The sequence below is a fragment of the Lissotriton helveticus genome, chromosome 9, assembly GCF_964261635.1.
Source record: "Lissotriton helveticus chromosome 9, aLisHel1.1, whole genome shotgun sequence".
In the NCBI taxonomy this organism is placed as follows: domain Eukaryota; kingdom Metazoa; phylum Chordata; class Amphibia; order Caudata; family Salamandridae; genus Lissotriton; species Lissotriton helveticus.
This window is the reverse complement of record NC_136070.1, coordinates 141,050,301-141,077,529: the sequence shown is the minus strand read 5'-3', so window position 1 is coordinate 141,077,529 and position 27,229 is coordinate 141,050,301. Positions and strand designations below refer to the sequence as shown.

At 46.2% G+C, this 27,229-nt stretch overlaps 1 protein-coding gene across 2 annotated transcripts in view; it reads left to right on the top strand.

The window, feature by feature from the left end:
* Positions 1-27,229, top strand: part of MGA (MAX dimerization protein MGA) — a 949,809-nt gene that overhangs the window by 835,212 nt on the left and 87,368 nt on the right. For both annotated transcript variants that reach the window (XM_078659651.1, XM_078659650.1), the window contains exon 19: positions 477-513. In XM_078659651.1, coding sequence (XP_078515777.1) covers positions 477-513 — 37 coding nt within the window. The remainder of the gene's footprint in view (positions 1-476; positions 514-27,229) is intronic.

The window sequence follows — 27,229 nt, the reverse complement described above, 5'->3', positions numbered from 1 at the left end:
ATGCTCCACAGGAGGAGTCGTCTACCATACAAAGACTCTTCCAGGAAAACAACAAAGTGTAATCATCCGGGCCCACCACCAGATGGCGATCTATGCACTAGTGTGTGAATCTGCAGCCCTACATGCCAAGAACAGATGCATACCGGTAAGTAGCATTTTCCTCCTGTCATAGCCCATAAGCATGACAGCCGTTCAGTCAAAACCATGTCCTTGACTTTGCAGCCTGGCTTCTACAGTCCAATATTTTGGAAATTTACAACATTGATAATAAATACAGTTGTGTGGAGAATAGCACAGACTAGTTATCAGGTTTGTGTTTGTTTGGAAGAAGCTGCTAGGACAAAAGACTCTAATTATTTAAGATCTTAATCCTCATTCTTAGGCTGTTCGATTTTCATGGTCTGTTGCTTGCAGGAGATTTGACACCTGAAATGTTCAAGTAAGTTAGATTTATATGTCTGCTTCTTTTCTTCCAGATGCATGTTCCACAACCTGTTGGCAGACCAGGACAGGGTAAGTTTTGACTTTTAGTTTTTTCAAAGCGTTTCCTTATTGTGCTTTTGTTTTAATTACCAAAATGCAGTACCATGTTGTCCATACATTTTCAGGAATTATGGGACCCCTTCATGAAACAAAAAAGAAAACATATAAAACATACTAAATCCTTGAGAGAACCCCCCTGTACCCTCTCCTCTTTTCCCAAAGGTATTCTGAATTTCCATGTCATGGTCTTCTAGAGAAATAACTGACCTTCACATTTACAGCTCTAAACTGACATGTACTTTTATATCCTGAGTCAGTTTGATGTTGCTAGTTTTGTATGCTGTTATAAGTTTTTTTTTCTATTGAGCTGGGCATGTTTTAAGAGCTGCCACTGCACAGCCTTTATACATAAGTATTAGATTTGTTATATTTCTGTTATCATTACAGTTTGACCTCTTAATAAATAGAAAGTTGTTAACTGTAGCAAGTCTCCACCTACAGTTGTATAGTTTCGCATCTAATATTTATGCAAGATCATCTTCATTCTTCCATTCACTTGAAAACAGACACTGCTTCTATTTACTTAAATTGTGTTTCCCTTGTTTATTCATTTGTATAGTGATGCATGCCATTAAAACATTGCCGCAAAGCACTCACAGATCACATAATGCTAGCAAAGCTGTGATTGAGCTGGAGAAAGAAGATGGAGGTGAGACAAGAGAGCTTTTAACTCAGAGCAAGTTAGAGTAGAACGGAAGAGTTTACAGTCAAGGTAGATCGTGAAAGGTAGTATTTATAGAAACCTTTTTGAACTTAGGTCGCAACTCTCAAACTACTTCCTCGTCTGAAATACTAGGAAGACTCTCCCAGGTTGGGCTGAGTCTCCCGGCCTTTCGGCTCAGGGATGGGGGAGTGTTGTGTAGGAAGTGGGTTTCTGTTGCAGCAAATCTACCCCCACACTTTTTGTCAGATTTCTGATGCACTTTAACTGAGTGTGCCCTGCACCCTACCAATACGGTTCACTGGGCCTGCCTGTGTTCGCTTCATTAAACTGTACCATTGTTACCACAATTGGCACAACTCTGGCTTACCTGTAAGTCCCTTGTAAGGGTTACCAATGGTAGCCAGAAAAAGGCCTCTGAGGGCTGCAGCATGTATTATGCTACCCCCAGAGACCTCTTACCACAAACATGCACCACTGCCATTCAAGCCTGCGTGTTTTGTCGCAGGTAAAAGTAAAGAGTCGGGATGGCACACATCCCTGAGTGACATGCCTACCCTGCACTGCATGAGGCATAGGTGGCTAACTCTTGAGACAGATTCCACTATACCTTGCAAGGACCTATCTGCATGGGCAGACAAACCCCTCTAATATATAAGGCCATTCTTAGATATTGTAATTTCACAGTAAAGCCATACCGAGTATATGGTCTAGAAACTGGTCATTACAAGTTTCCTAGCATCATAATGGCTTTGCCAAAACCTAGGATGTTTGGTATCAAACATTTCAGAAAAAATAAACCTGCACATATGTTAGTGTCAGATTTATTATTCCATGCAGTCAGGGTCCCTTCTAGAGGGGAACCCTGAATCAAGCCAACCAATATTAGATTCCTGACTGATGAACACCAGCCACCCACCACAAGACACGTTTCTGGACCCCTGGGGTGGGAGCCTTCACTCCCTGGGCCGAGAATCAAAGCTTTTCCTTGGCGGAGGAGTTCACACCTCCCCCCAGGTCAGAAGAGCCATCTGTGGCAAGGGAGCTTCAAAGGCCTCGCCTCCTTGGCAGTGTGACCTCCAGCCTCTCCTGCTACATTAACAGGCCCCCCTTCTGTCTCTCCCTCTTTTTCGGCAGGAAGACAGGCACGAAAAATTAGAACAGCCCAGAAGGTATGCCCAACTCTACCAACCCCACCCCTCAAATGGGCGAAGGCAAGTTGAAGCACACTCTTCAGTCCCTGCCATCTGGCAGATGGCAGGCACTCTCCAAACACAGTTAGGGATTGTGGCCACCCCCATACTTGGGGTGGGCACACCAAAGGTGTTGTCACCCTAAGGTCAGTAGCTGCTGACCGTGAGACCCCTAAAACGCCCCCAAAATACAGTATTTAGACAGCAGCCCTGAACCCAGAAGGCAGATTTCTGCAACCTACGGAGAGGAAGGACGGAAGAAGTTGCACAGCAGAGAAGACCTGACTTGGCCCTAGTCCTACCAGCCCGTCTGCAGTTTCCAGAGATTGTGCACCAAAAAGTTGACTTTTCCTACAGCCAGGGATCACCAAAACCCCTGGAAGGACTGCCTGCCTTAAACAAAGACCAGATTTCCTGCGAACAGTAGCTCTGTTCAAAAGAAACTCCAAAGAAAGATTCTGAGCCTACTGAGGACGAAAAAACTTGATGCATGGTACTACAACTGCACCCGTTGCCTATGGCCCGAGTCCAAGTGGCCCACCGGTCCCAGTGAGGTCCCCCAGTGCTTCAGAGTCCACGGTGGGTTGATGCCTCCAGGACTCCCTGACGTCGCCTGCAGCCTCAGCATGGAAGACACTACGCAACTCCCTTCTCCCCTCTTCCCCCCCCCCCCTGCATCCTCCACCCCCCCCCCCAACTCCCCAACCACGAGTGGTCCCGAGCCCTTCAACTTCCTGCCCAGCTGTTGGTTCTTCATAACAGACTTCCTGGACCAAGCTGGCAGCCAAAATCCAAAACCAGCAACCTCCATAGGACTGTAGTGGGCTCCCGACACCACCTAAGCACCCTGCACCCGGCCGCCCCTGCACCGCTGGTGGTTTGGACTTGGTGCTGACATGAGACCCCCCTTTGACGTGGAACCCCCTTTGCCCTCACCATAACCTTTTGAGCTTGGCTCCCAAGACTGAGTAGCTTGCCCGTGAGCAGCCCCCTCCGAGGTGCCCCTTAGCCCCATAGACTAACATTGGCATCCGGCTGCCCTGGTGTCTCTGGTGGTGCACTTTCAGTGCCAACCTAAACCTATGGGCCCTAAGGATCCAAAGGGACCGCCATCCAGATCATCGACAACAAATCTGTTCCTAATGCCAGCTGTGCCCCTTAATCCCTGTACAGGCGCCAAACCCTATGCCATCTATGGCACAAAGACGTGTCACAACCCAGCAGGTCACCAGAGGGGGAGTCTATAATCCTTTCAAGCTCGGAAGCTCATCCACTGCGACCACCATCATGGTTACAACCATCTCATCCTCTAACCTACTTTGATTTCAAGATGCTTCCATAACACTGACATCCCTGACTCCAATTATGATACCGCCATATCTATGATGATGAAAATCTATGTTTTAGGCATATGAGCCGTAGATCATATGCTGTGCATAGATCACCATCTATTGTTGGGTCCTGATAATTACACTTTTTTTTTCAAAGAAGTCTTTCCAGTCACGAGGTAGGTGACTCCTCCTTTCGGTGTTAGTGCGCATGGGCATCGACTCCATTGTTAGGTTGTTTTTTTGCCGCCATCGGGTTCAGATGTATATCATTGCGCTCTGGTTCGATACAGTTTCCTTCAGGTTTCCCTCGGCGCGCAAGATGCTCACCCTCGACGGTATATTTTTCAATTGCGTCTCCCTTTCTATTGCGTATAGTAATTACTTTAAGTAATCTGACAGTCTCAACCGCTGACTTAAAAACTTGCATCTTCATTGAAATTCTTCAGCCAGGACAGATGTCACAGAAGCCTCTCCTGCCATTCAGTGAGGCTCTTACCGACACACTGTTGGGCACCTGGGCAAATCCAGGATCTTACCCACCAGTAAATAATCAAAAATAACGATGAGACCCAGATCTGCTCCAGGACACCCTGCATTCTACCTACCAGCACCATATGCCCAAAAACCTGTTGGGTTAGGCGTCATCAAGCAGGTTAAACCACAATCTGTTTCCAACCACCCTGCCAAACAGATTTGAAACATATGGAAACTTTTGAAAAACGCATGTTCCCCTCCAGTAATTATGCCCTAAGCTCAGTGAACTCTAATTGCCTCTTGAAAAATAATTGCATTCAATGTGGGATATGGTAGACGTGATTTTACCATCAGTCATGGGAAACTCAGATCCATCCACCAGTGTGTCATTCACGATAGTTATGGTGCTGTGAGGTATGTTATTCGCTCAGGCCTGAACACTACTGACTGCTTAGGTAAAGTAGTTTGAGCCTGTGAGGCTCCTCGGTGCCATGCTTGTTCATCCAAATGCTGGTGATAGTCGCTGAACATGTTTGTAGGTTGGGAATCCAGTGTTCGAGGCATATGAGCTGCAGATTGTACACTTAGCAATAGATCGCCACCTGGTGTTGGGTTCGGATGATTGCAGGTTGTTGTCTTCTTGGAAGAAGTCTTTGTAGTCACAAGACAGGTGACTCCTCCCTTGGACAATACTGCGCATGGTCATCGACTCCATCCTCAGATTGTATTTTTCCGCCACTGGGTTCGGATGAAAGTTTTCCGCTCCGGCTAGAAAAGACTCTTTTCAGCATTTTCGAAGCGTGAAACTTTAGATAAACAACTTTCGACATCGAACAAACTTTTCGACATCACCAGCTACATCCCGGTGCGTCGACGCAGGCCATTGGGCCTATCGGCGCCGTACGGCCTACGCCTCTTGGACAGAACTCCATTCAAGAGATGCCCGGTATGTTGAGCAAAATTCCCTCATAGCGACCATCACGAGGTTTGCAACCTCTGTCTCTCGCCAGAACACGACGAGTCGACCTGCACAGCCTGTGCCTCCTTCCGATCGAAAAAGACCATTCGGGATCGGAGGGCCCGTCGACTTGAGATGAGGAGATCAGCGCCAGCACCGGAGGCCATCTTTGAGGAGGAGATCGTCGAAGAAGACGTCTCCGAGGACGAGAACCCACTCGAAGATATCTCCGAGGACGAGGCTCGTCGCTGTGGAAGACTCGCCTGATCTCCAGATCATATCGGGAGCAGAGGACTCGGACGATTTGATTCCATCTCGACAACCCATGAGTACCTCTGCCCCTGCACAACAGACATTGCCCAAACCAAAGGCAACGGTCAGCACTCCGCCCATGGGGCCCAAGCGAGACCGAAATTTACCCTCCGACGCCCCGCCTTCGGACTCGACTCCAAGGAAAAAGACTACGCCTTCCGGTGCCTCGGCACCGAAAAAAAACACATGTGCCAATTCCACCTCCATTGGCACCGAAACATCCTTCGACACCGAAGGACTCTTCGGCACCGAAGCTAACAAGCCCTTCGGCGCCCAAAGACTCTTCGGCACCCAAACCTAAACAGGCATCGGTGCCGAACCCAAAAACTGTAACGGACCCGAAAGCTTCGACTCCGAAACCATCCGGTTCCAAAAATAAAGAAGGGAAGCTAGATTCCGGCGCTGCAGGCCCAACAAAAACCTGTCTCCACGCCAAAATCTTCAATAGCGGTACCAAAGACTACAAGGCCTGATACAGACATGCCTAAACCACCTTCGGCACCGAAGAAATTGCCACAGGACTCATATCTGTTTAGACCAGATCCTAAACAGAAAAAAGTCTATATTAATCCAAAAACTGGACATGTGGAAGCAATTCCTCATAAAAAATGACCAGCAGACATACCACTTCCAACTGTGGTTCCTGCCAAAAAAGATTGTGCAACTTCTCCAATGCACCCTCCCACTCCTTCACCTTCTTCCTCTCCTATCACTCCTTATATTGAGCCTATAATTTCTCCTGCTCAATCTCCTGCATCATCACACCACACTGACGAAGAGTATGACTTTGGTGGGGGGGATGATGTACCAGAGCCACATACATACCCTTTAGATGAGGATGAAGATGTCAACCCAGAATATCCCAAAGAGGATGATGCATATAATTTCCCACCAAATAATGCACCAGACATCCCTGATCCTCAGTACTACCCAACAAAACCTTCCCCTTCAGAGGATAGTATTGGGTTCAATCATCTGTTAAACAGAGCTGCTCTTTACCACGGAGTTCCAATGCACTCTGATGCCATTGAGGAGGATTTCTTATTAGACACTTTTGAGCAGGTCTACTCAAATACTACCTATGATCAAAGGGGTCATTAAACATGCTCCAGAGATTTTTAAAGATCCAGTAAGGTGTAGGGTACTAAATCCCAGAATAGAGAAAAAGTATAGACCAGCACCAGCTGATCCAGTCTACATTAAGGGACATCTGCCATTAGACTCTTTGGCAGTGTCAAATGCACGTAAAAGAGCCATTGACACACCCCGCCTGACAAAGAATCAAAAATTATTGATGCGTCATGGAAACGGATTGCTGCGCAAGCAACAAACATATGGCGCATAGCAAACACACAAGCCTTACTCTCACGCTACAACAGGGCTCACTACGACCAACTAGAAAAATTAATGAAACACCTACCAGATCAATACAAAGATCAGGCAGCCGAGCTCTTACAAGAAGGCAAATTAATATCTAATGCCTCAATTAAATGCGCACTAGATGTAGCTGACACAGCATCCAGAGCAGTTAACACTAGTGTTATCCTCAGACGTCATGCATGGTTACGCATTTCAAGTTTCAAACCAGAAGTACAAACTACCATCCTGAACCAGCCCTTCAATCGGAACCAGTTGTTCGGGCCAGAAGTAGATAACACACTAGAGAAGATAAAGAAGGACACAGACACCGCTAAGTCTAATGGTGCATTACAATCCACCCAGACTAGAAGTTCTTTTCGTCGCTCCTCTTATAGAGGAGGCTCCAAGCAGACCGGCGCAGATAACACATCAGCTTTTAAAACACAAACCTCCTCTAATAAAGGCTACTTTAAAGGAGGGTACAGAGGCAACAACAATAAGGGAAGAGGTAGAGGTAATAACAACAACCGCTCCTCTTCCACTCGCAAACAGTGACTTCCCTCTGCCTCCCCTACAGCATTCCACTCCTGTGGGGGGCAGACTATCACAGTTCCTACCTGTCTGGAATTCCATCACAACAGACAGGTGGGTAAGACAAATTATCCAACATGGTTACTGCCTAGAACTCACAGCAACCCCCCCCCAAACATACCACCCAGGCAACGTCCAATGTCCACAGAACACAAAACTCTGCTTCAACAGGAAGTTCTAGCACTTCTACAAAAAGATGCTATTCAAGTGGTCCCCTTACAGAAACAAGGAACAGGAGTCTACTCCCTGTATTTCCTAATACCCAAAAAGGACGGGACATTAAGACCGATTCTCGACCTCAGGCCCCTAAACCACTACATACAATCGGATCATTTTCACATGATCACTTTACAACAAGTACTCCCATTACTAGAACAGGGACACTTTCTTACAACACTAGACCTAAAGGACGCCTATTTTCATGTTCCTATAAATCCTGCGCACAGGAAGTATCTAAGATTTGTCATACAAGAACAACACTATCAGTTCAAAGTCCTTCCATTCGGGGGTCACAACACCACCACTAGTGTTTGCAAAGTGCTTAGCAGTAGTATCAGCACATCTCAGAAGACAACAGATACATGTCTTCCCTTACCTCGACGACTGGCTCATAAAAGCAAGATCGTTCAACCAGTGTGTACAACACACAAAACAAACAATACAAACATTACACGACTTAGGGTTTACCATAAACTACACCAAGTCGCACCTAGAGCCTTCGCACGTTCACCAATATCTAGGAGCTACCATAGACACATCGGCAGCTCTAGCGTATCCCAGTCAAGCCAGGATTCAAAGCATTCAGAGCTTAGTCTCCCTTTTTCAATGCCAGCACTCTCTTCAAGCCATAGTGTTCATGAAACTAATAGGCATGATGGCGTCTTGCATCTTCATAGTTCCTCACGCAAGACTGCAAATGCGCCCACTACAAAAATGTCTAGCACAACAGTGGAATCAGGCTCAAGGTCCGCTCACAGACCTGGTGTTGGTGGACAGCCGTACATATCGCTCTCTGCAATGGTGGAACACCAAAAACTTGACAAAAAGACGGCCGTTCCTAGACCCTGTTCCACAATTAGTGCTCACGACAGATGCATCCCTCACAAGATGGGGAGCCCATCTCCTGCACTATACCACTCAAGGCCAATGGAACAGCCAACAAAAACTGTTCCACATCAATCATTTAGAGTTGCTAGCGATTTTCCTAACACTCAAGACTTTTCAAGTACAAGTACAAAACAAAGCTGTTCTAATCCGGACGGACAATATGACAGCTATGTATTATATACAAAAACAGGGGGGGACACACTCTCTGCAACTGTCCCAGCTTACACAGAACATTTGGAGATGGGCCATCCCTCAAAACATACACCTGACTGTAGAACACCTTCCAGGAATTCACAATCAGATAGCAGATCTGTTGAGTCGTCAGTCACAACAGATTCACGAATGGGAGTTGCACCCACAGGTTCTCCAACCATTCTTCTAAAGGTGGGGGCAGCCACAAATAGATCTGTTTGCCACCCACGAAAACGCAAAATGCCCAACCTTCGCCGCCAGGTTTCCACACCCACGGTCGGAGGGGAAGGCAATATGGATGAACTGGTCAGGCAGATTTGCGTACGCTTTTTCGCCTCTCCCACTCATTCCACTAGTAGTAGGCAAGCTCAGACAACAGTCTCTCAAATGAATACTAGTGGCCCCCACATGGGCACGACACCCATGGTTCACCACGCTACTAGATCTCTCATTGGTTCCACATCAGAAATTATGGCTCACGCCATCCCTGTTAACACAGAACCATGGAGAACTAAGGCACCCAGAACCAAACCAACTGAATTTGGCGATCTGGCTCCTGAGGTCCTCGAGTTTGGCTACTTAAACTTACCACCAGACTGTATGAATATAATTAAAGAAGCTAGAAGACCCACCACTAGAGCATGCTATGCTGCTAAGTGGAAAAGATGTGCAATGTACTGTAACAACAATCACATTGATCCGCTGGATGTTTCCATCCAAAATATTATTTGCTACCTTCTACACCTACAAAGGTCCAACTTGGCTTATTCTTCCATACGACTGCATCTAGCAGCAATTGCAGCCTATTTACAAAATAGACAGCATCTATCTCTCTTTAGAGTACCTGCAATAAAAGCATTTATGGAAGGATTAAAACGAATAATCCCACCTAGGTTACCACCTGCACCAGTATGGAACCTAAACGTGGTCCTTACAAGGCTTATCGGTCCCCCTTTTGAGCCTTTACACAAGTGTGAACTGCAATTCCTAACATGGAAAACTGCCTTCCTTGTTGCCATCACCTCTCGCAGAAGAGTTAGTGAAATACAAGTATTCACAATAGAAGAACCAATTTTTCAGATACACCCTAACAAAGTGGTTCTTAGACCTAACCCTAAATTCCTGCCAAAAGTGATTACTCCTTTTCACCTTAACCAATCAGTAGAGTTACCAGTGTTTTTTCAAAACCAGACTCTTGCGGAAAGGGCTTTACACACCTTAGATGTTAGAAGAGCTCTTTTATGCTACACAGACAGGACTAAATCCTTCAGAAAGACAAAACAACTATTTGTATCTTTCTCTTCCCCACACAAAGGCAATCCCATCTCTAAAGGAGGAATTGCCAGATGGATTGTAAAGTGTATTCAAATATGGTATCAAAAAGCTAAACGTACACTAACAGTTCCTCCTAGAGCGCACTCCACTCGCAAACTAGGAGCCTCTATGGCTTTCTTAGGAAACATACCACTAGAGGACATATGCAAGGCATCAACATGGTCTACCATACACACCTTCACTAAACACTATTGTGTTGACGTGCAAGCCAAGCAGCAAGCTGCAGTAGGCCAAGCTGTCCTTAAAACACTATTTCAGTATGCTGCAACGGATACAAGCAACCACCGCTAGGGGAGACACTGCTGCACAATCGTTGCTAAGTGTACAATCTGCAGCTCATATGCCTCAAACGGAATATGCTACTTACCAGTATGCATCTGTTCTTGGCATGTAAAGCTGCAGAGTTGTACACGCCCTCCCGCCTCCCCGGGACTTGTATCCGTTCCAGTACTCATCTTACTTAGATGCACACGCATGGATATCCTTTCTCTTTACTTCTACTAACTCCATCATTTCCCATCATGGCGAAAAACAATCTGAGGATGGAGTCGATGACCATGCGCAGTATTGTCCAAGGGAGGAGTCACCTATCTCGTGACTACAAAGACTTCTTCCAAGAAGACAACAACCTGCAATCATCCGAGCCCAACACGAGGTGGCGATCTATTGCTAAGTGTACAACTCTGCAGCTCTACATGCCAAGAACAGATGCATACTGGTAAGTAGCATATTCCTTTCTGTTACCTTAATGTCTGGTTGCTGAAGGCTGTAGGAAACTGGCTCTCTATATACTACACCAAAATGAGGTATCGTGTGTATGGAGACCAAGTGACCCCACAGGTAGGCAGAGGTTAAAGTTAGATAGAACCTTACTCTCTATTTGTGGTAGAGTGGTTGAGCAGTAAGGCAGTATGCAGCAGTTGCACGACCTCGGACTGCATGTCAACAGGGACAAGTCGGTGCTGCAGCCCACCCAGACCATTCACTATCTCGGCTCCGTTCTGGACACAGGCGTGGGAAGAGCGTATCCTTCGGAGGAAAGACTGTCTTCCATGAAGCACAGATGCAGGCTTCTGCTCCAAGCGCAGAATCTGACAGTCAGGCAGGTGGCGTCCCTGCTAGGATCCATGGCGTCCTCTGCAGCAGACTCTGGAGGACCAGTGGGATCAGTCGACAGGTCGCTGAGAGGATCAGATCTCTCTCTCTCAGGCGGCCAGATCCTCACTCTCATGGTGGACCCAGCAGCGGAATCTGATGGTGGGAGTCCCTTGTCACCAACCGCTACCAGTGCAATCGGTGGTGACAAACGCATCTCTGCAAGGCTGGGGCGCGCACATGGGATGCCTCCAGATTCAAGGTCGGTGGTCGGCAAAAGAACAGACCTACCACATCAACATGCTGGAACTCCGGGCAGTTCATCTAGCTCTGAAAGCTTTCCTGCCTGCGATAGAGTCCGATTCAGTCCTGGTCCAGACAGACAACACGACGACCATGTTCTACCTGAACAAGCAAGGTGGAACTCGGTCACGTCCGCTCTCCCTGGAGTCTCAGACCATCTGGCACTGGCTGCTCGCCCGGAACCTCTCGGTGGTGGCGGTGCATCTTCCAGGAGAGCTAAACGTCAAGGCAGACGCTCTCAGCAGGCACTTTGAAGATCAGCCAGACTGGGTGCTGCACGCCGAGGTGGTGGCAGACCTTTTGCATCGTTGGGGTCGTCCGGAAATAGATCTCTTCGCGGACGACGAAAACACAAAATGCCACGCCTTCGCGTCCAGATTCCACCGTCCAGGGACAAGAGGGAATGCTCTTTTGATGGACTGGTCAGGGACATTTGCCTACGCCTTTCCTCCGCTGCCCCTGATCCCGAAGGTGGTGTCCAACCTACTCATATCCAGCATGACCATGATTCTGATAGCTCCAGACTGGCCACGGCAGTGGTGGTAGCCGGACCTTCTACATCTGTCAGTGCTCCCACACAGGAGACTACCTTGCAGGCCGGACCTGCTGTCCAAGATAGGAGGGAGGATTCTTCATCCCAACCTTCTCTCACTGAGCTTGACAGCATGGCTCCTGAAGTCCTACAATACGGACATTTAAATCTGCCTCCTGATTGTATGCATATTTTAAAGGAAGCGAAAAGACCATCCACAAGAACCTCATATGCGTTTAAATGGAAGAGGTTTTTTCTTTGGTGTAGAGAGCATCACTTTGATCCCACGAAGGGACAGGAGGATGTTATTCTCCCTTACATGGAAGAGGTTTTTTCTTTGGTGTAGAGAGCATCACTTTGATCCCACGAAGGGACAGGAGGATGTTATTCTCCCTTACCTTCTGTACCTAGCAAGATCTGGTCTTAAGTATGCTTTGATCAGAGTGCATTTGTCTGCCATTACAGCTTACAGGAAGTCACCTAGGCAGCCCACCTTTTTCCAAATGCAGGTGGTTACGGACTTCTTACAGGGGCTAAAGAAAGTGTATCCCCCTGTTAGAAACCCTTCACCTCCATGGGAGTTGAACCTGGTGTTATCTAAGTTAATGGGTCCTCCCTTTGAGCCCATCCACAGAGCTTCCTTGCAGCACCTATCTTGGAAGGCCGCTTTTCTAGTAGCGATTACATCAGCGCGCAGAGTAAGCGAGATACAAGCGCTTTGTTCCAATGAGCCTTACGCTGTTTTCCACCATAACAGAGTAGTCTTGAGGGCGCATCCTTCTTTTCTCCCTAAGGTGGTGTCTGATTTTCACATCAATCAGTCCATTTCCCTGCCATCTTTCTTCCCTGATCCGGCGACCCCAGCTGAGCGGTCGCTTCATTCCTTAGATCTTAAAAGAGTACTCAAGTTCTACTTACAGAGTACAAAAGAGATAAGGAAGACAGATCAATTGTTTGTTAATTATGGCGCCATGAGAAATGGCTTCCCAGCCGCTAAGAGATCCATTTCTAGATGGATTGTTTCATGCATTACCTTAGCTTATCAGCTGGCAAAAAGGCCCTTACCTTTACCTCCCAAGGCTCATTCCACCAGAGGGAAAGCGGCCACTGTTGCATTCTTGCATGATGTCCCTATGTCAGAAATTTGCAAGGCTGCAACCTGGAAATCGGTTCATACTTTTACGAGGCACTACTGCCTAGAGTCTGATTCCAGGGATGATGCTCAAGTAGGACAGGCCTCCTTGAGGAATCTGTTTGGATAGTGGTTTTTTACTCTATCCTAGCTTGGTGTTTTTAACTAAGCTTACTAAATATATTTACTGTATTTTTCCTTTGCCCGCAGGGAGATGAGGTGAGGCTCACTATTCTATTCTAATGCTTATGACTATTGATGAGGATCCCCTGGAAGAGAAGGATTAGTTACTTACCTGTTATCCTAGTTCTCTTCCAGGGGTATCCTCATCAGTCATAAGCAACCCTTCCGCCTCCCCGGGCAAAGGACTATTTTAAGTTGGAGATATTGTTAACCTCTTAGTTTCATGGTTTTTTCAGTCTCCGCAAAGAACAACTGACCTAACTGTCACCCCTGAGGCATGATGGGAAGCTGGGGGTCAGGAGTGCCTTAAAGGCACGGTGTCAGTTTATTGCATGCAGCTACAGGTTAGCTTTTCAGCCTTTTTAGACTGTGTGTTTGCAATGCAGCTTGGGAGCTTCCTATGCTTTCAGTGTTTTAGAATGATTTCTACTGTTTTCTGAGCATTAAAACAGTTCCAAAGCAAACTTTATTGTTGTTTCTCATGTTTCTAATGCATGTCATTCATGTATGGTGGAAATTCTTTACAGCATAATTCAGCTCTACTGTTTATTAGGCTGCAATTGCTTTTATTTATATATATATATATATAAATTATCAAATGGGCATATGTATATATATATATAAAAATATAAGGATGTAATTAATCAATGTTAAAAATAATTTATTGTTTTTATATTGTGATTATGCCAGTACATCGCAAACCAAATATATACAAACTATCTTGTTTATGTCTATGACCATGTGACCTGAAAGAGAAATGGCGGGCTAGCACTGCATTATAAAAAAGAAAAAAAGACGTTGAATCTATGCATGTGAACAAGGGCTTTGGCAGCCCGAAACGCGTCTTGCCCTCGCTATTTTCAACCCCCTGCACATTAAACAGCTGTGTATCCAGTTTGTGGTCCGTCTCCTTATTGCCCGGAGGGTTCTGATGTTTACAGGAACCAGTAGTGGCTGTTTTTTGGAGTTTGCGCTGATATATATATATATATATATATATGTGGGGCACATATAATATAGTGTTTCCGGGGTCCCGCGCATGGGCGGGAATATTCTAATGCTTATGACTTTGATGAGGATACCCCTGGAAGAGAACTAGGATTACAGGTAAGTAACTAATCCTTTGCCCACCTCTGCTAATTCCACCCCTCAGGTGGGGGAGGCGAGGTAAAGCACAACTCTCAGTCCCTGCCACAGCCAACCAGGGAAAGGCTTATGCCCCCCTCCCACTGGAGTGTGGCATAAAAGGGGGTGTACTCACCCCAGGGAAGGGACCCATTGCTCCCAACCTTTTTACCTTCCTTTAACGCCCCTAAATCTAGTATTTGGGAGCACCCTGAACCTTGCTTCCTCAGACAAGAACCTGCAAGAAGAAGGACCGAACAGCTGTGCCGAAGCTATCAAGAGGGATGCCCACTGACTTGGCCCCAGCCCATCCGGCCTGTCCACACCTCGAACCTGCTCCAGCAAAATCTCAGTGTGTCCTACAGCCAGCAACCTCAAGAAACCCGGAGGACCTGCCTGCCTTCAATCCCAAAGACTCTGTCTCCTGTGAACACCGGATTTGTTTAAACAGACTCCAGTTCCGCAACGATCCGCGGGTCTGCACCCGACGCCCAAGTTCGAGTGGCCTAAAACCAAAAGGAGATCCCTATGGCAGTCCTGACCCGAGATCCGGTGACCCCTGACCTGTCTCAAGCCTCCAGCCGATGCCTGCAGCCTCAAAGCGGAAGGTCCCCCCAACCACGTCCAGGAGCTGGTTAGAAGATCCTACCCTGTAAGGCACTCCTGCACCCGATGTCTTGGGTGGCTCAACCAACATTGCCTAACTAACCCCCAAGATCCCAATTTACCTCTCCAAGTGGTGGGCGCACCCATAAGACCTTCGTCCCCAAGCTTGCAGTGCTTTTCCAAACCGGAGACTCTCTTTTGAAAGCTACAGGGCTACCGATGCCAAAACAGCTCGCTTCACCCGGCCGCCCCAGTGCCGCTGAGGGTGCATATTTTGTGCTGGCCTAAACCCCCATTTGCCCTGAGCTTAAGTCCAGGAGCTTTGCTCCCAAGACCCAATGAGAGTCGAGACTGTGAGCCATGCGCTTCGTTACGGTCCAATAAAACACTCAGGGACCATCGAGCTCGAAGAGTAATGGCGCAGTCAGCTTCAACACCAGACCTCATCATAGACGAGGGTCCTATTGAAGTAGATGCCGAAGAACAGCAGCACGATGACATCGCTTCCAAAGCAGAGGATTCAGCTTCTGGAGCCGAGGATCAATCCGAAGATGACTATCTTCCAGCTGGTCAACAGGTCGTGAGTACAGATGTCGACCCTGTTCACCCCACCATACCGCGACAGGCTTCGGTTCCACCTCCACCTTCGGGTCCAGGTGCACACCGACCAAAACCTTCAGACGCCCTTCTAGCTCGGCAGCAAAGAATATAAAAAAACCTCCAGTCGACTCGGGTTCGAGTCAGTCTGTCGGTCCCGAAAAGCAGAAGGTTCTTAAGCCAAAAGTAACACCGGCACCAAAGCATCCTTCGGTACCGAAAGCAAGTTCAGCACCGAAAGAGGTTCCGAAAGCTACCGAACCAAAAACCACCCCGGGTCCGAAAAAATGGACCCGAAGACGGTTCCGGTACCGACACATACTTCGGCTCCAAAGGTAGATGAGTCCAAACGTACTCTGGGAACAAAAACTCCGAATTCAAAGAGCACGGATCCTAGGAAAAAGTCTTCGGAACCGAAACTAAAACCTGCTCCAAAGACAATAGACGCTGTTAAAGCTAAGCATTTCGGCCCCAAATCAAATAAATCAGTGCCGAAAAAGGATTTTCCAGTAGAAGAGCTTTTTAAACCTGATCCAAAGCAAAAGACTCTTCATATTAATCCAAAGACTGGACATATCACTTCAGTGCCTGAAAAGAGGAAAATGGACTATCCTAAACCACCGCCAGTTCCTCTAAAAAAGCATGCTCAAATTTCACCGATAAGGATTCCTTCACCAGAAGTAGAAATACCTGTAGATATTTCTCCTGTACATTCACCCTATAGTACACATAGTCTTATACCACAAAATGAGGATGATGGGGATAGCTACTCACAAGAGGTAGAGAGTGAACATCACATAGGCGACATTAATGACCCAGATGATATTCCTGTTCCATCAGGCGACCCATGGGGATATTATAATGCACCGCATGCACCAGATCTGCCACAAGATGATGTATACCCGTCTAGACCATCTCCCCCAGATGACACTATTGGGTTTACGCAACTCATACATAGAGCAGCCACTTTCCACGGAGTAGACTTACACACAGATACAGTGGAAGAAGACTTCCTAATGGACACACTAATGTCGTCACATAAGACCACAACCACACTTCCAATACTTAGTGGAGTGGTAAGGCATGCACCCGAAATATTTAAAGACCCAGTTAGAGCCAGGGTAATTAACCCCAGACTAGAAAAGAAGTACAAAGCGGCTCCAACTGATCCAGCATACATTAAGGGACAGTTGCCATTGGACTCATTAGTAGTGTCAAATGCGAGAAGAAGAGCTAACTCACAGACAACAGGGGATGCTCCACCCCCTGACAAAGAGTCTAAGCTTTTAGATGATTCGGGAAAACACACCATTTCACAAGCAGCCAATGTCTGGAGGATTGCTAACACTCAAGCTTTGTTAGCAAGATATGATAGAGCTCATTATGATGAGCTAGAGTCACTCATGCAACACTAACCAGAACAATATAAAACCTGGGCTTCTGACCTAATACAGGAAGGCAAGGTTACTACAAATACCTTGATACGCTGTGCACTAGACACAGCCTCTAGAGCAATAAATACAGGGGTATTGTTGCGTAGGCATGCATGGTTACACATCTCTGGTTTTAAACCAGAAGTACAAGCCAGTATCTTAAACCAGCTATTTGACCAACAACATCTTTTCGGTCCATCGGTTGATAGTGCACTAGAAAAGATGAATAAAGATACAGACACAGCAAAATCAATGGGAGCTTTACAAACACAAGCCCATAGACCTTCCTTTCGTCGCTCCTCATATAGGGGCGCCTCTAAGAGTCTCCAAACCGACAATACCTCCTCCTCTTACAATACCTCCTCTTCTTACAACTCACCCAGTAAAGGATATTATAGAGGAGGGTATAGGACGACTGGTTAATAAAATCCAAGTCATACAACCAATGTGTACAGCACACGTATCAAACAATATGCCTGCTACACAAACTGGGATTCACAGTAAATCAAAGTAAGTCCCATCTCCAACCGTCCCTATCTCAGCAGTATCTAGGTGCTACAATAGATACCTCCAAGGCAATAGCGAACCCCAACCCAACAAGAATACAAACTATGCAGGATCTTATCAAAAGATTCCAGCCACAACACTCACTACCAGCTCGAGTGTTCATGCAACTAATAGGAATGATGTCATCTTGCATTTTCATAGTACCATATGCAAGACTACAAATGCGCCCCATACAAGAGTGCTTGGCAAGTCAGTGCAATCAGGCTCAGCAACAAATAACAGATCTGGTGGTGGCAGACGACCAGACATATCGCTCTCTGCAATGGTGGAACACCAAAAACCTTTCCAAGGACCGGCAATTTATAGAAACTGTTCCACAAATAATACTAACCACAGACGCATCTCTCACAGGATGGGGAGCGCATTTACAAAATCACACAGTACAGGGTACATGGACAATGCAACAAAAACTACTCCACATAAATCATCTGGAGTTACTAGCGATTTTTCTAGCTCTAAAATCGTTTCAGCATTACCTATCAAACAAAGCTGTACTAATCCGGATGGACAATATGACAGCAATGTATTATATTAAAAAACAAGGAGGAAAACACTCCCGCAGCTCTCCTGGCTAGCGCAGAGCATATGGAGGTGGGCCATTACTCAGAACCTTTTTCTATTAACAGAACATCTACCAGGAGTTCACAATCAAGTTGCAGATCTGTTAAGTCGTCATAGACAACAGATACACGAATGGGAACTTCATCATCAAGTTCTTCAGCCATTTTTTCAAAAGTGGGGTCAACCAGACATAGATCTGTTTGCTACAAGCCACAACTCCAAATGCCCAAGCTTCGCCGCCAGATACCCACACCCATTATCCAAAGGCAATGCGGTATGGATGAACTGGTCAAACAAATTGGCGTATGGTTTTCCACCTCTCCCACTAATTCCATTAGTGGTACGCAAGCTACAGCAACATTCTCTCACATTGATTCTCATAGCACCAATGTGGGCAAAACAACCCTGGTACACCACGCTACTAGAGCTCTCAGTAGTACCACATCACAAACTAAAACTCTCCCCACATCTACTGACACAGAACCATGGAGAGATTATGCATCCAGACCCAATGCAGCTCAATCTAGCGATTTGGCTCCTGAATTCTTAGAATTTCGATATCTAAATTTACCACCTGATTGCATGAATGTCATAAAAGAAGCAAGACACCCTACCACTAGAGCATGTTATGCAGCAAAGTGGAAAAGGTTTGTTTTATATTGCACAAATAACAACATCAATCCCTTAGATGTTTCCATTCAAAACATCATATGCTACCTGTTACATCTGCAAAGATCTAACTTAGCGTATTCCTTGATCAGGTTACATTTTGCTGCTATAGCAGCATATCTACAAAACAGACAACATTTGTCATTGTTTAGAGTCCCTGCAATCAAAGTGTTTATGGAAGGACTCAAAAGGATAATTCCTCCCAGAATACCACCCTCTCCAGTGTGGAATTTAAATGTTGTTCTCACAAGACTTATGGGTCCTCCTTTCAAACCATTACATAAGTGTGAATTACAGTTCCTTACACGGTAAGTTGCTTTTTTAGTAGCCGTTACGTTACTTAGAAGAGTAAGTGAGATCCAAGCATTAACAATTCAAAAACCATTTATACACCTTCATCACAATAAAGTGGTTATTAAAACAAATCCAAAGTTTCTGCCAAAGGTCATTTCACCTTTCCACCTCAACCTATTCTATTGAGTTGCCAGTTTTTTTCCCCAACCACAAACAGTTGCAGAAAGAGCTCTACATACATTAGATTTAAAAAGAGCGCTTCTCTACTACATTGATAGGACGAAACCTTTTCGTAAAACTAAACTACTGTTTGTGTCTTTTTCTCCTCCACATAAGGGAAATCCTATTTCAAAATCAGGCATTGCAAGATGGATTGTTAAGTGCATTCAAATTAGTTACCAAAAAGCAAAACGCACTCTATCCATTCCCCCTAGGGCTCATTCTACCCGTAAATTAGGGGCATCTATGGCATTCCTAGGAAATATACCATTAGATGACATCCGTAAAGCAGCTACATGGTCTACTCCGCACACATTTACAAAGCACTACTGTGTAGATGGTGCAGGCAAAACAACAAGCAAGTGTGGGCCAGGCTGTACTCAAAACATTATTTCAAACTACTGCAACAGATACGGGTGGTCGCCGCTAAGGGAGAAACTGCTGTGCAATCTATGCAATCGTGTGTGGTCTGCAGGCCATATGCCACGAACGGAAAATGCTACTTACCAGTATGCATCGGTTCTTGGCATGTAGGGCTGCAGAACCACCTCCGGCTACCTGTATCTGTTCCAGTATTATCTTATTTAGATACACAACACATGGTCATCTCTATATGTACTGGTACAACTCCATCATTTGCCCAAAACAATCTGAAGATGGAGTCGATGCCCATGCGCACAACGATCTAAGGGAGGAGTCATCCAACAGACAAAGACTCTGCCAAGACAACAACAAAGTGTAATCATCCGGGCCCACCACCAGATGGTGTGGGTCTGCAGCCCTACATGCCAAGAACAGCTGCATACTGGTAAGTAGCATATTACTTTCCTTATTTTCCTCCATAGAAATAACATTGACAGGGTGGAGCTAGGTTTAAGCCAAGTTTCAGTCAAGAATCCAATATCTGGATTCTTGGAGGCAAGTAGATCCCAAATTTCTACTGCATGCTGAGGCAGGCAACTGACATTGCTTAAAACGCCATTCCAACTTTGAGCAGATATGCCAGTAAGATTTCCTTGAGAAGTCTGGGAATGAGTAGATACATTGGAGGTTGTTTACCTTTGCCAGGGTCAGATATCATAAGACCTATGTGCTTCTGTTCCAGCTTCAGGCTTTGAAATTGGCAGGACCTGCACCTTATGAGCCATCTTTATTTAAATCACCTTTCGTGATGTTTTTTTAAATGACTCACCCATATGTTCCCACCAACACCATTTGTGATTTCTCAGCAAGACCTCAATTGTGTTCTAACTTCCCTTGTGTGCAAATTTAGAACTGCTGCAAAGCTGTTCTTCGGTCCTACTTGTGCTGAAGACAACATTCCTCAAAGAGTTCATGTCAGGTCTTCATGTGAGTGAATTACAGGCACTCTGTCCAACAAGCCTATACCACCTTCTTTCTGGAAAAGTAGACCCCGGGACGAATGCAGCATGTCTCTCGAGGGTTGTCACTCATTTCCACCAAGGCCAGTCTGTAACCCTATCCACACAACTGAAGAGACAGGAGAAAGAGCCTCCTCTAACTCTCCTGCTTTAGACTACAAATCTCACTAAAGGAGAAGGAACTATACTCAGTGCTGTACACCACAGCCTACTTAAAATCTGGGAAATATCCCCCTAGTGACTATTAATTTCCACACGAGGGAGAAAAAAAGGACAAATAAAGGTGACATTCAATTACAATCCAGAGTCTAAAAGCAAGCCCACCGGCTTGTTAAAGACTGCCCTCACCAACTAAATCCTAGTGGGGAGTATTAAATATACATACAATTTTCAGCAAAGAGAGTGCCAGTACAAGTATAGCAGTACTTTATCTCCAAAGGAGATACGGGAGAGCGGGGACCTGGTTAGGTTTCCGTGTACAGCATAATGATTCGTACCCTCGACGGTATTGTTATCATACGCGTTTCCCTCTGCTTATTAATTAGATCAGGAAAGACTCTATCTTTGGTCGAAAACATTGTAAGCAGCCTTCGGGCCTAGACAGTCGGTCCAACCTTCTGTCGATGGGAAGAACTCCGTTCCAGTTCTGTCCTCTGTGCCACTCAAAGTACCCTCGCACCGATCTACACCAAGTCTGCAATTTGTGCCTCTCACCTGAGCACAAAGAAGAAAATTGTGACGCTTGTCCGTCTTTTCGATTAAAAAAAAACCCCTTCCAGATAGTTTGGCTCGACAACGAGAAATGCAACACCAAAGCACTCAACATACTCCGGATATCTTCGCAGAAGAATCCGAACAGGAGAAAGCGACAGCTGCGGAAGAACTGGGGGGGGCCTTTTCAATCCCAGAATCAGATTCCGACATAGAGATCAAAATGGAGTCCGACATCATTCCAGCGGGACAGGGTGCCATGGGTACTAAAGTCCCTTGACCACATAAACTCTCTTCCACCAAACAGAAGGCTGACCCACCTCTGCCTTCGGGCCTTGGTCGACACCGAGATGCTGTTTCCAACGCCCCGCCCTCGGGCCGGGCACCGAAACAAATAGTCAAGCCTTCCAGATTGAGTCGAGACAAATCGTCTTCGGTTCCGAAACATTCCACTCCGAAAAACAAATCTGGTTCGGAGCCGAACTCTACTGTTTCAAAACACCAGCACTGAAACCTTCTACCTTGAAGGATAAAAAGGACGTCTGGTTTGGCTCCGAAAACTTCGGAGCCAAAATTAAAACAAGATCTCCCGGATTCGATCTTAGAGGTCATGAAGGACAGATTTGGCCCGAAACAGAAGAAGCTATACATCAATTCAGACACTGGACACGTTTTGGCTAAAACTCCTTTAGAAAGGAAAGTTGGTTCAGAAGACACAGAATATAAGAATCCTCTTAAAAAGAAGGACATTGCTACAAGTCCTATCTACCCTACCTTGCTGTCCCCTCCACTTCCACCATCTTACCGTTACTACAACTGCGAGCCTCAGATCTACTACACATAACAGCACAGGGGTCTCTTCATACACAGCCTGATTTAGGAGACAATGATAATGACAAAGACAGTGTTCCCTTACTAACAGGTCCTTGGGATAACTGTAACAATGATACACCCATGAATAATGATCCAGATTTATACCCTGCAAAACCATCACCTCCAGGTGATAACGCATCTTATCAAGAGCCGATTTCAAGATCAGCAGTTTATTATGGTGTTACACTGCACAAAGAGGCTTTAGATGATGATTTTTAGTTTGAGACACTAGCGTCTTCACATAAGACTAATCAAAGTCTCCCTTTGTTGAAAGGCGTAATGAGTCATGCAGAGGAGATTTTTGTGTGTGCCTGTATCTTAACACCTAAGGTTGACAAGAAATACTAACCATCACCATCTGATTCTGTTTTAATTAAAGGACAGCTACCCTTAAACTCACTAGTAGTTTCTAATGCTTGTAAAAGAGCAAACTCACAAACTTCTGGCGATTCACTTCCCCCAGATATAGAGTCTAAATTAATTGACGCATCAGGTGGGATTGGCTGCTTAAGCAGCTAACCACTGGCGTATTGCCAACATGCAGGGCCTACTAGCTCAGTATGACAGGGCACACTGGGACGAGATGGAAGGCCTACTTCAATACCTCCCAGAAGAGCACAAGAAAAAGGCCCAAGAGCAAGTCCAAGAAGGAAAACTTGCATCTAATTCTTCTATTAGATGTGCTCTAGATGCTGTTGACACTGCAGCGTGAGAAGTCAACACCAGCATTCTTTTACGTTGACATGCCTGGGTTAGGATTTCAGGTTTTAAACCAGAAGTCCAGCTATCAATTTCAAATACCCCCTTTGACAAGCAACATCTTTTTGGACCTCATGTTGATGAAGCTTTAAAAAAATTAAAAAAGACACAAAAATGGTGAAATCCATGGTCACATTTCAACAAGTACTTCCACTTCTACAGCAAGGTGATTTTATGTCCACACTGGACTTTAAAGACACATATTTACACATTCCGGATCACCTATCACATTGCAAATACCTCAAGTTTGTGATAGCAGGAAAAACTATCAGTTCAAAGTACTCCCATTCGGAGTAACTACTGCTCCCAGAGTATTCACAAAATGTCTAGCAGTAGTGGCAACACTTCTCAGAAGACAACAGATTCAGGTCTTCCCGTACCTAGACGACGGATCATAAAAGCCAGCACACACCAAAAGTGTTTACAACACACTCAGACTACATTAGATCTACTCTACCAATTGAGTTTCACAGTCTATGCAAAGAAGTCTCATCTTCAGTCTTCACAGGTGCAGTCCTATCTGGGAACTACTTTAGACACACAGATCTAGCCTCTCCCATAACAGCCAGAATGCGAAATATTCAAACTCTCTTACTACAGTTTCAATCCAACCAGTACTCAGCAGTCAGGACTATAATGCAAGTGTTCGGAATGATGGCATCATGCATTGCAATAATGCGGCATGCAAGGTTGCACATGCATCCTCTACAAGAAAGCATGTTTGTGGAATCAGTCTCACGATCAATTAACAGATCTAGTGTTGGAATACAGCTGCACCCATCGCTCTCTGCAGTGGTGAAACACACAAAACTTATCAAAAGGGTGGCCCTTCATTGACCCAGACGCATCTCTTTAACCGGTTGGGGTGCCCATCTCCACAATTTGACAATTCAGTGGCTATGGGACAACAAGCACAAAAGTCTTCACATCAGCTATCTAGAGCTTTTAGCTGTGTATCTAGCACTGAAAGCTTTTCAGACTAACCTCATATGCAAAGTTGTCTTAGTCTGCACAGACAATATGATAGCTATGTACTATATATAAAAACTGGGGGTGGAGGGGGCACGCACTCTGCAAGTGTCACGCCTCTCTCAGACCATTTGGCGTTGGGCAATCCATCACAGAATTCATCTTCTGGCAGAGCACCTCCAAGGAGTCAACAATCAAATTACTGACCTCTTCAGCGGGATGTGGTAACAAAAACATGAGTGGGAACTTCATCCCCAAGTTCTCCTGCCATACTTTCAACAATGAGGATTTCCACATATAGATCTGTTCGCCACAGTGGACAACCCAAAATGCCCTTTATCCGAAGGCAATGCCCTATGGATCTATTGGGCAGGGAAATTTGCCTATGCTTTACCGCCTTGCCTTCTCATTCCATTTCTGGTTTGGAAGCTCTGGCAAACATCCCTCACACTTATTTTAGTGGCTCCCACATGGGCCTGTCACCGTGATTCACCGCAACTGTCAGTGGTTCCACATCAAGAGCTGCACCTCAGTTGCACACTTCCCACTCAACCATGGAGAAATCAGACACCCTCACCCTAAGGAGCTCAATCTAGCGATTTGGATCCTGAAGTCATAGAGTTTGGATACTTAAATTTGCACCAGATTCTATGGCTGTTCTTAAAGAAGCAAGAAAGCCTACCACCAGAGCATGTTATGCAGCAAAGTGGAAAAGATGTTTTGTATATTTTACCAACAGTATGTATCCCCTAGATGCTTCTATCGAAATTATTATGTTCGAGGCATGTGGGCTGCTGAATTTATATCTATGCATAGATCGCCGCCTAGTGTTGGGTCCGGATGATTGCACATTGTTGTCCTGGAAGAGTCTTCGAAGTATCACGAGATAGGTGGCTCCTCCCCTGGACTACGGTGCGAATGGGCATCCTCTCCATGCTCAGATTGTTTTTTTCCGTCGGATGTACTTTCTTAACTCACGTTCGGATTATATATAAAAACTTTTCTCAAGGCCAAAAGGCCTTCGGGGCGTCGGTTTTGTCTTTCGTTCGGTGCCTTGTATCTGTTCCAGTTCTTCGAGACGGACGTCGAAGGCCGCTTGCCTTTCGACACCAAAGGCCCCATCAACGATCGACGATGGAACGGAGCCCGTTCAAACTATGCCCCGTTTGCAACTCAAAATACCCACACATCGATGTGCACCCGGTGTGCAATAAATGTCTCTCACCGGACCACGACGAGGCCAGCTGCATGGCCTGTTCTCGATTCAGATCGAAGAAAACTCTTCGCCTTCGACGCGCTGCACGACAGTCGGCGCGGGAATCAGCGCCCAATCCAGAAAACATCTTCGGAGCTGACAAAGAAGAGCGTGTAGAAGAGGAGGATCCTGATCAACAGTCGGATCCTGCGTCGGGGCGAGAATCCAACTATGATGAGGACGAAGAAGAATACTACGTCCTTGATGAAGACATCGTCGAGGTAGGAGACGACGCACAACCCATCGGAGCCGTCGATGACGGCTCAGGCCATGAGCAGGGCCCAACAACAGTAGCGGGGCCCAGTAAACACACTTCCACGGCTCAGGTCGAGGCATCGCCGGAAGGCCTTAGCCAAGATCGTCATACACGTTCTGTAGCCCCGCTTCCAGGCCAGGCTAAGAACATATCCAAAGAGACATCGGTCGATCGGCCACAATCAGTGGAAAAATCGAAACCAAAAGCTAAAGACACTAAATTGAAACCGAAACTGGTGAAAACAGTCATCGGCTCGACGACTTCGGAACATTCCAAGTCAAAACGTGTGTTCGACCCCTCGGGGTCGCAAGGGGGTGTCGACCCGAAGATCGGGGCGCTGAAGCTCGTGTCTACTGTTAAGTACGTCACGCTCACGTCGACGTCAGGCTCCAAAGATGGCGACTCTTCCAAAGGACGCGAGACCCAAAAAAGCCTCGATCCGAAGCCTCGGAAGCCACTAATGGTGAAGGCCTTCGAGTCAAAAACAAAACTCGGCCCACAGGAACAGAGCAAGTCGAAGCAAAAGGGCGTACGATTGCTGCGCAACAACAGCTCAAGTCGACGCATAGCCACAAGCAACAAGCTGAACAGTCGAAGTCGGTCGGATCGAAAACGACGCCTACCTCGAACCAGGTCAGTCCGTCGTCCACGCTTACGGCGCCAATAAAATACGGACTGCCCCCAACAGCACGACCTAAGACGGTCCAGCTCCCAAAGGGCACCGACGCATCCAAGTCGGCATCGGTAGCCGCAAATGCTCAGCCCATGCAGGAGGACGTTCTGTTCCAGGCACCGTCCTATGATAACCAGTCGAAACTATTTATCGACTCCAATTCAGGGCGACTCACCATTTACAAAAGGAAAATCAGGAGTCGTACAAGATACCACTCAAGAGAAAGAGAGACTCTGCCACCTCACCTACTCTTTTAGAACCCATACAATCCTATGGACAGGACTATACCTATTCTCCCACACCTGCCACTGAGGATGTGGAGGAAGGGTACAATGAGGACCAGTTTATTTATCCCATTGACACAAGCCAGGAGGAGTCCCAACCATGGACTGACCCTGTTGACCCTGATGAACCACACACCACCCCTGACACTCAGTCCTATGCGGTCAAGACATCGCCTACTGAGGATACTGCTGCGTTCAACGCATTGATTGAGAGGGAAGCCCTTAACCATGATGTGGACATGCACGCTGACCCAGTGGAAGAAGACTTTCTGTTTGATACCTTCTCAACCTCAGAAAGATCTGTAAAAACTTTGCCTATGCTCAAAGGGGTGCTCAAACATGCTGGTGACATTTTTAAAGAGCCAACAAAGGCAAGGGTGATAAACCCCAGGATTGAGAGGAAGTACCGACCTGCACCTGTGGACCCTACGTATATCAAGGGCCAGCTCCCGTTGGACTCCTTGGTGGTGGCTAATGCTCGTAAGAGAGCAAACTCTCAAACAAGTGGTGATGCTCCTCCTCCGGACAAAGAATCCAAAATCTTGGAAGCTTCTGGCAAACGTGTGGCAGCTCAAGGGGCTAATATTTGGAGAATCTAAAATACACAGACCCTATTAGCAAGATATGATAGGGCTCACTACGACACGTTAGAGCAGCTACTGCAACACCTGCCTGATGCTTATAAGGAGGGGGCA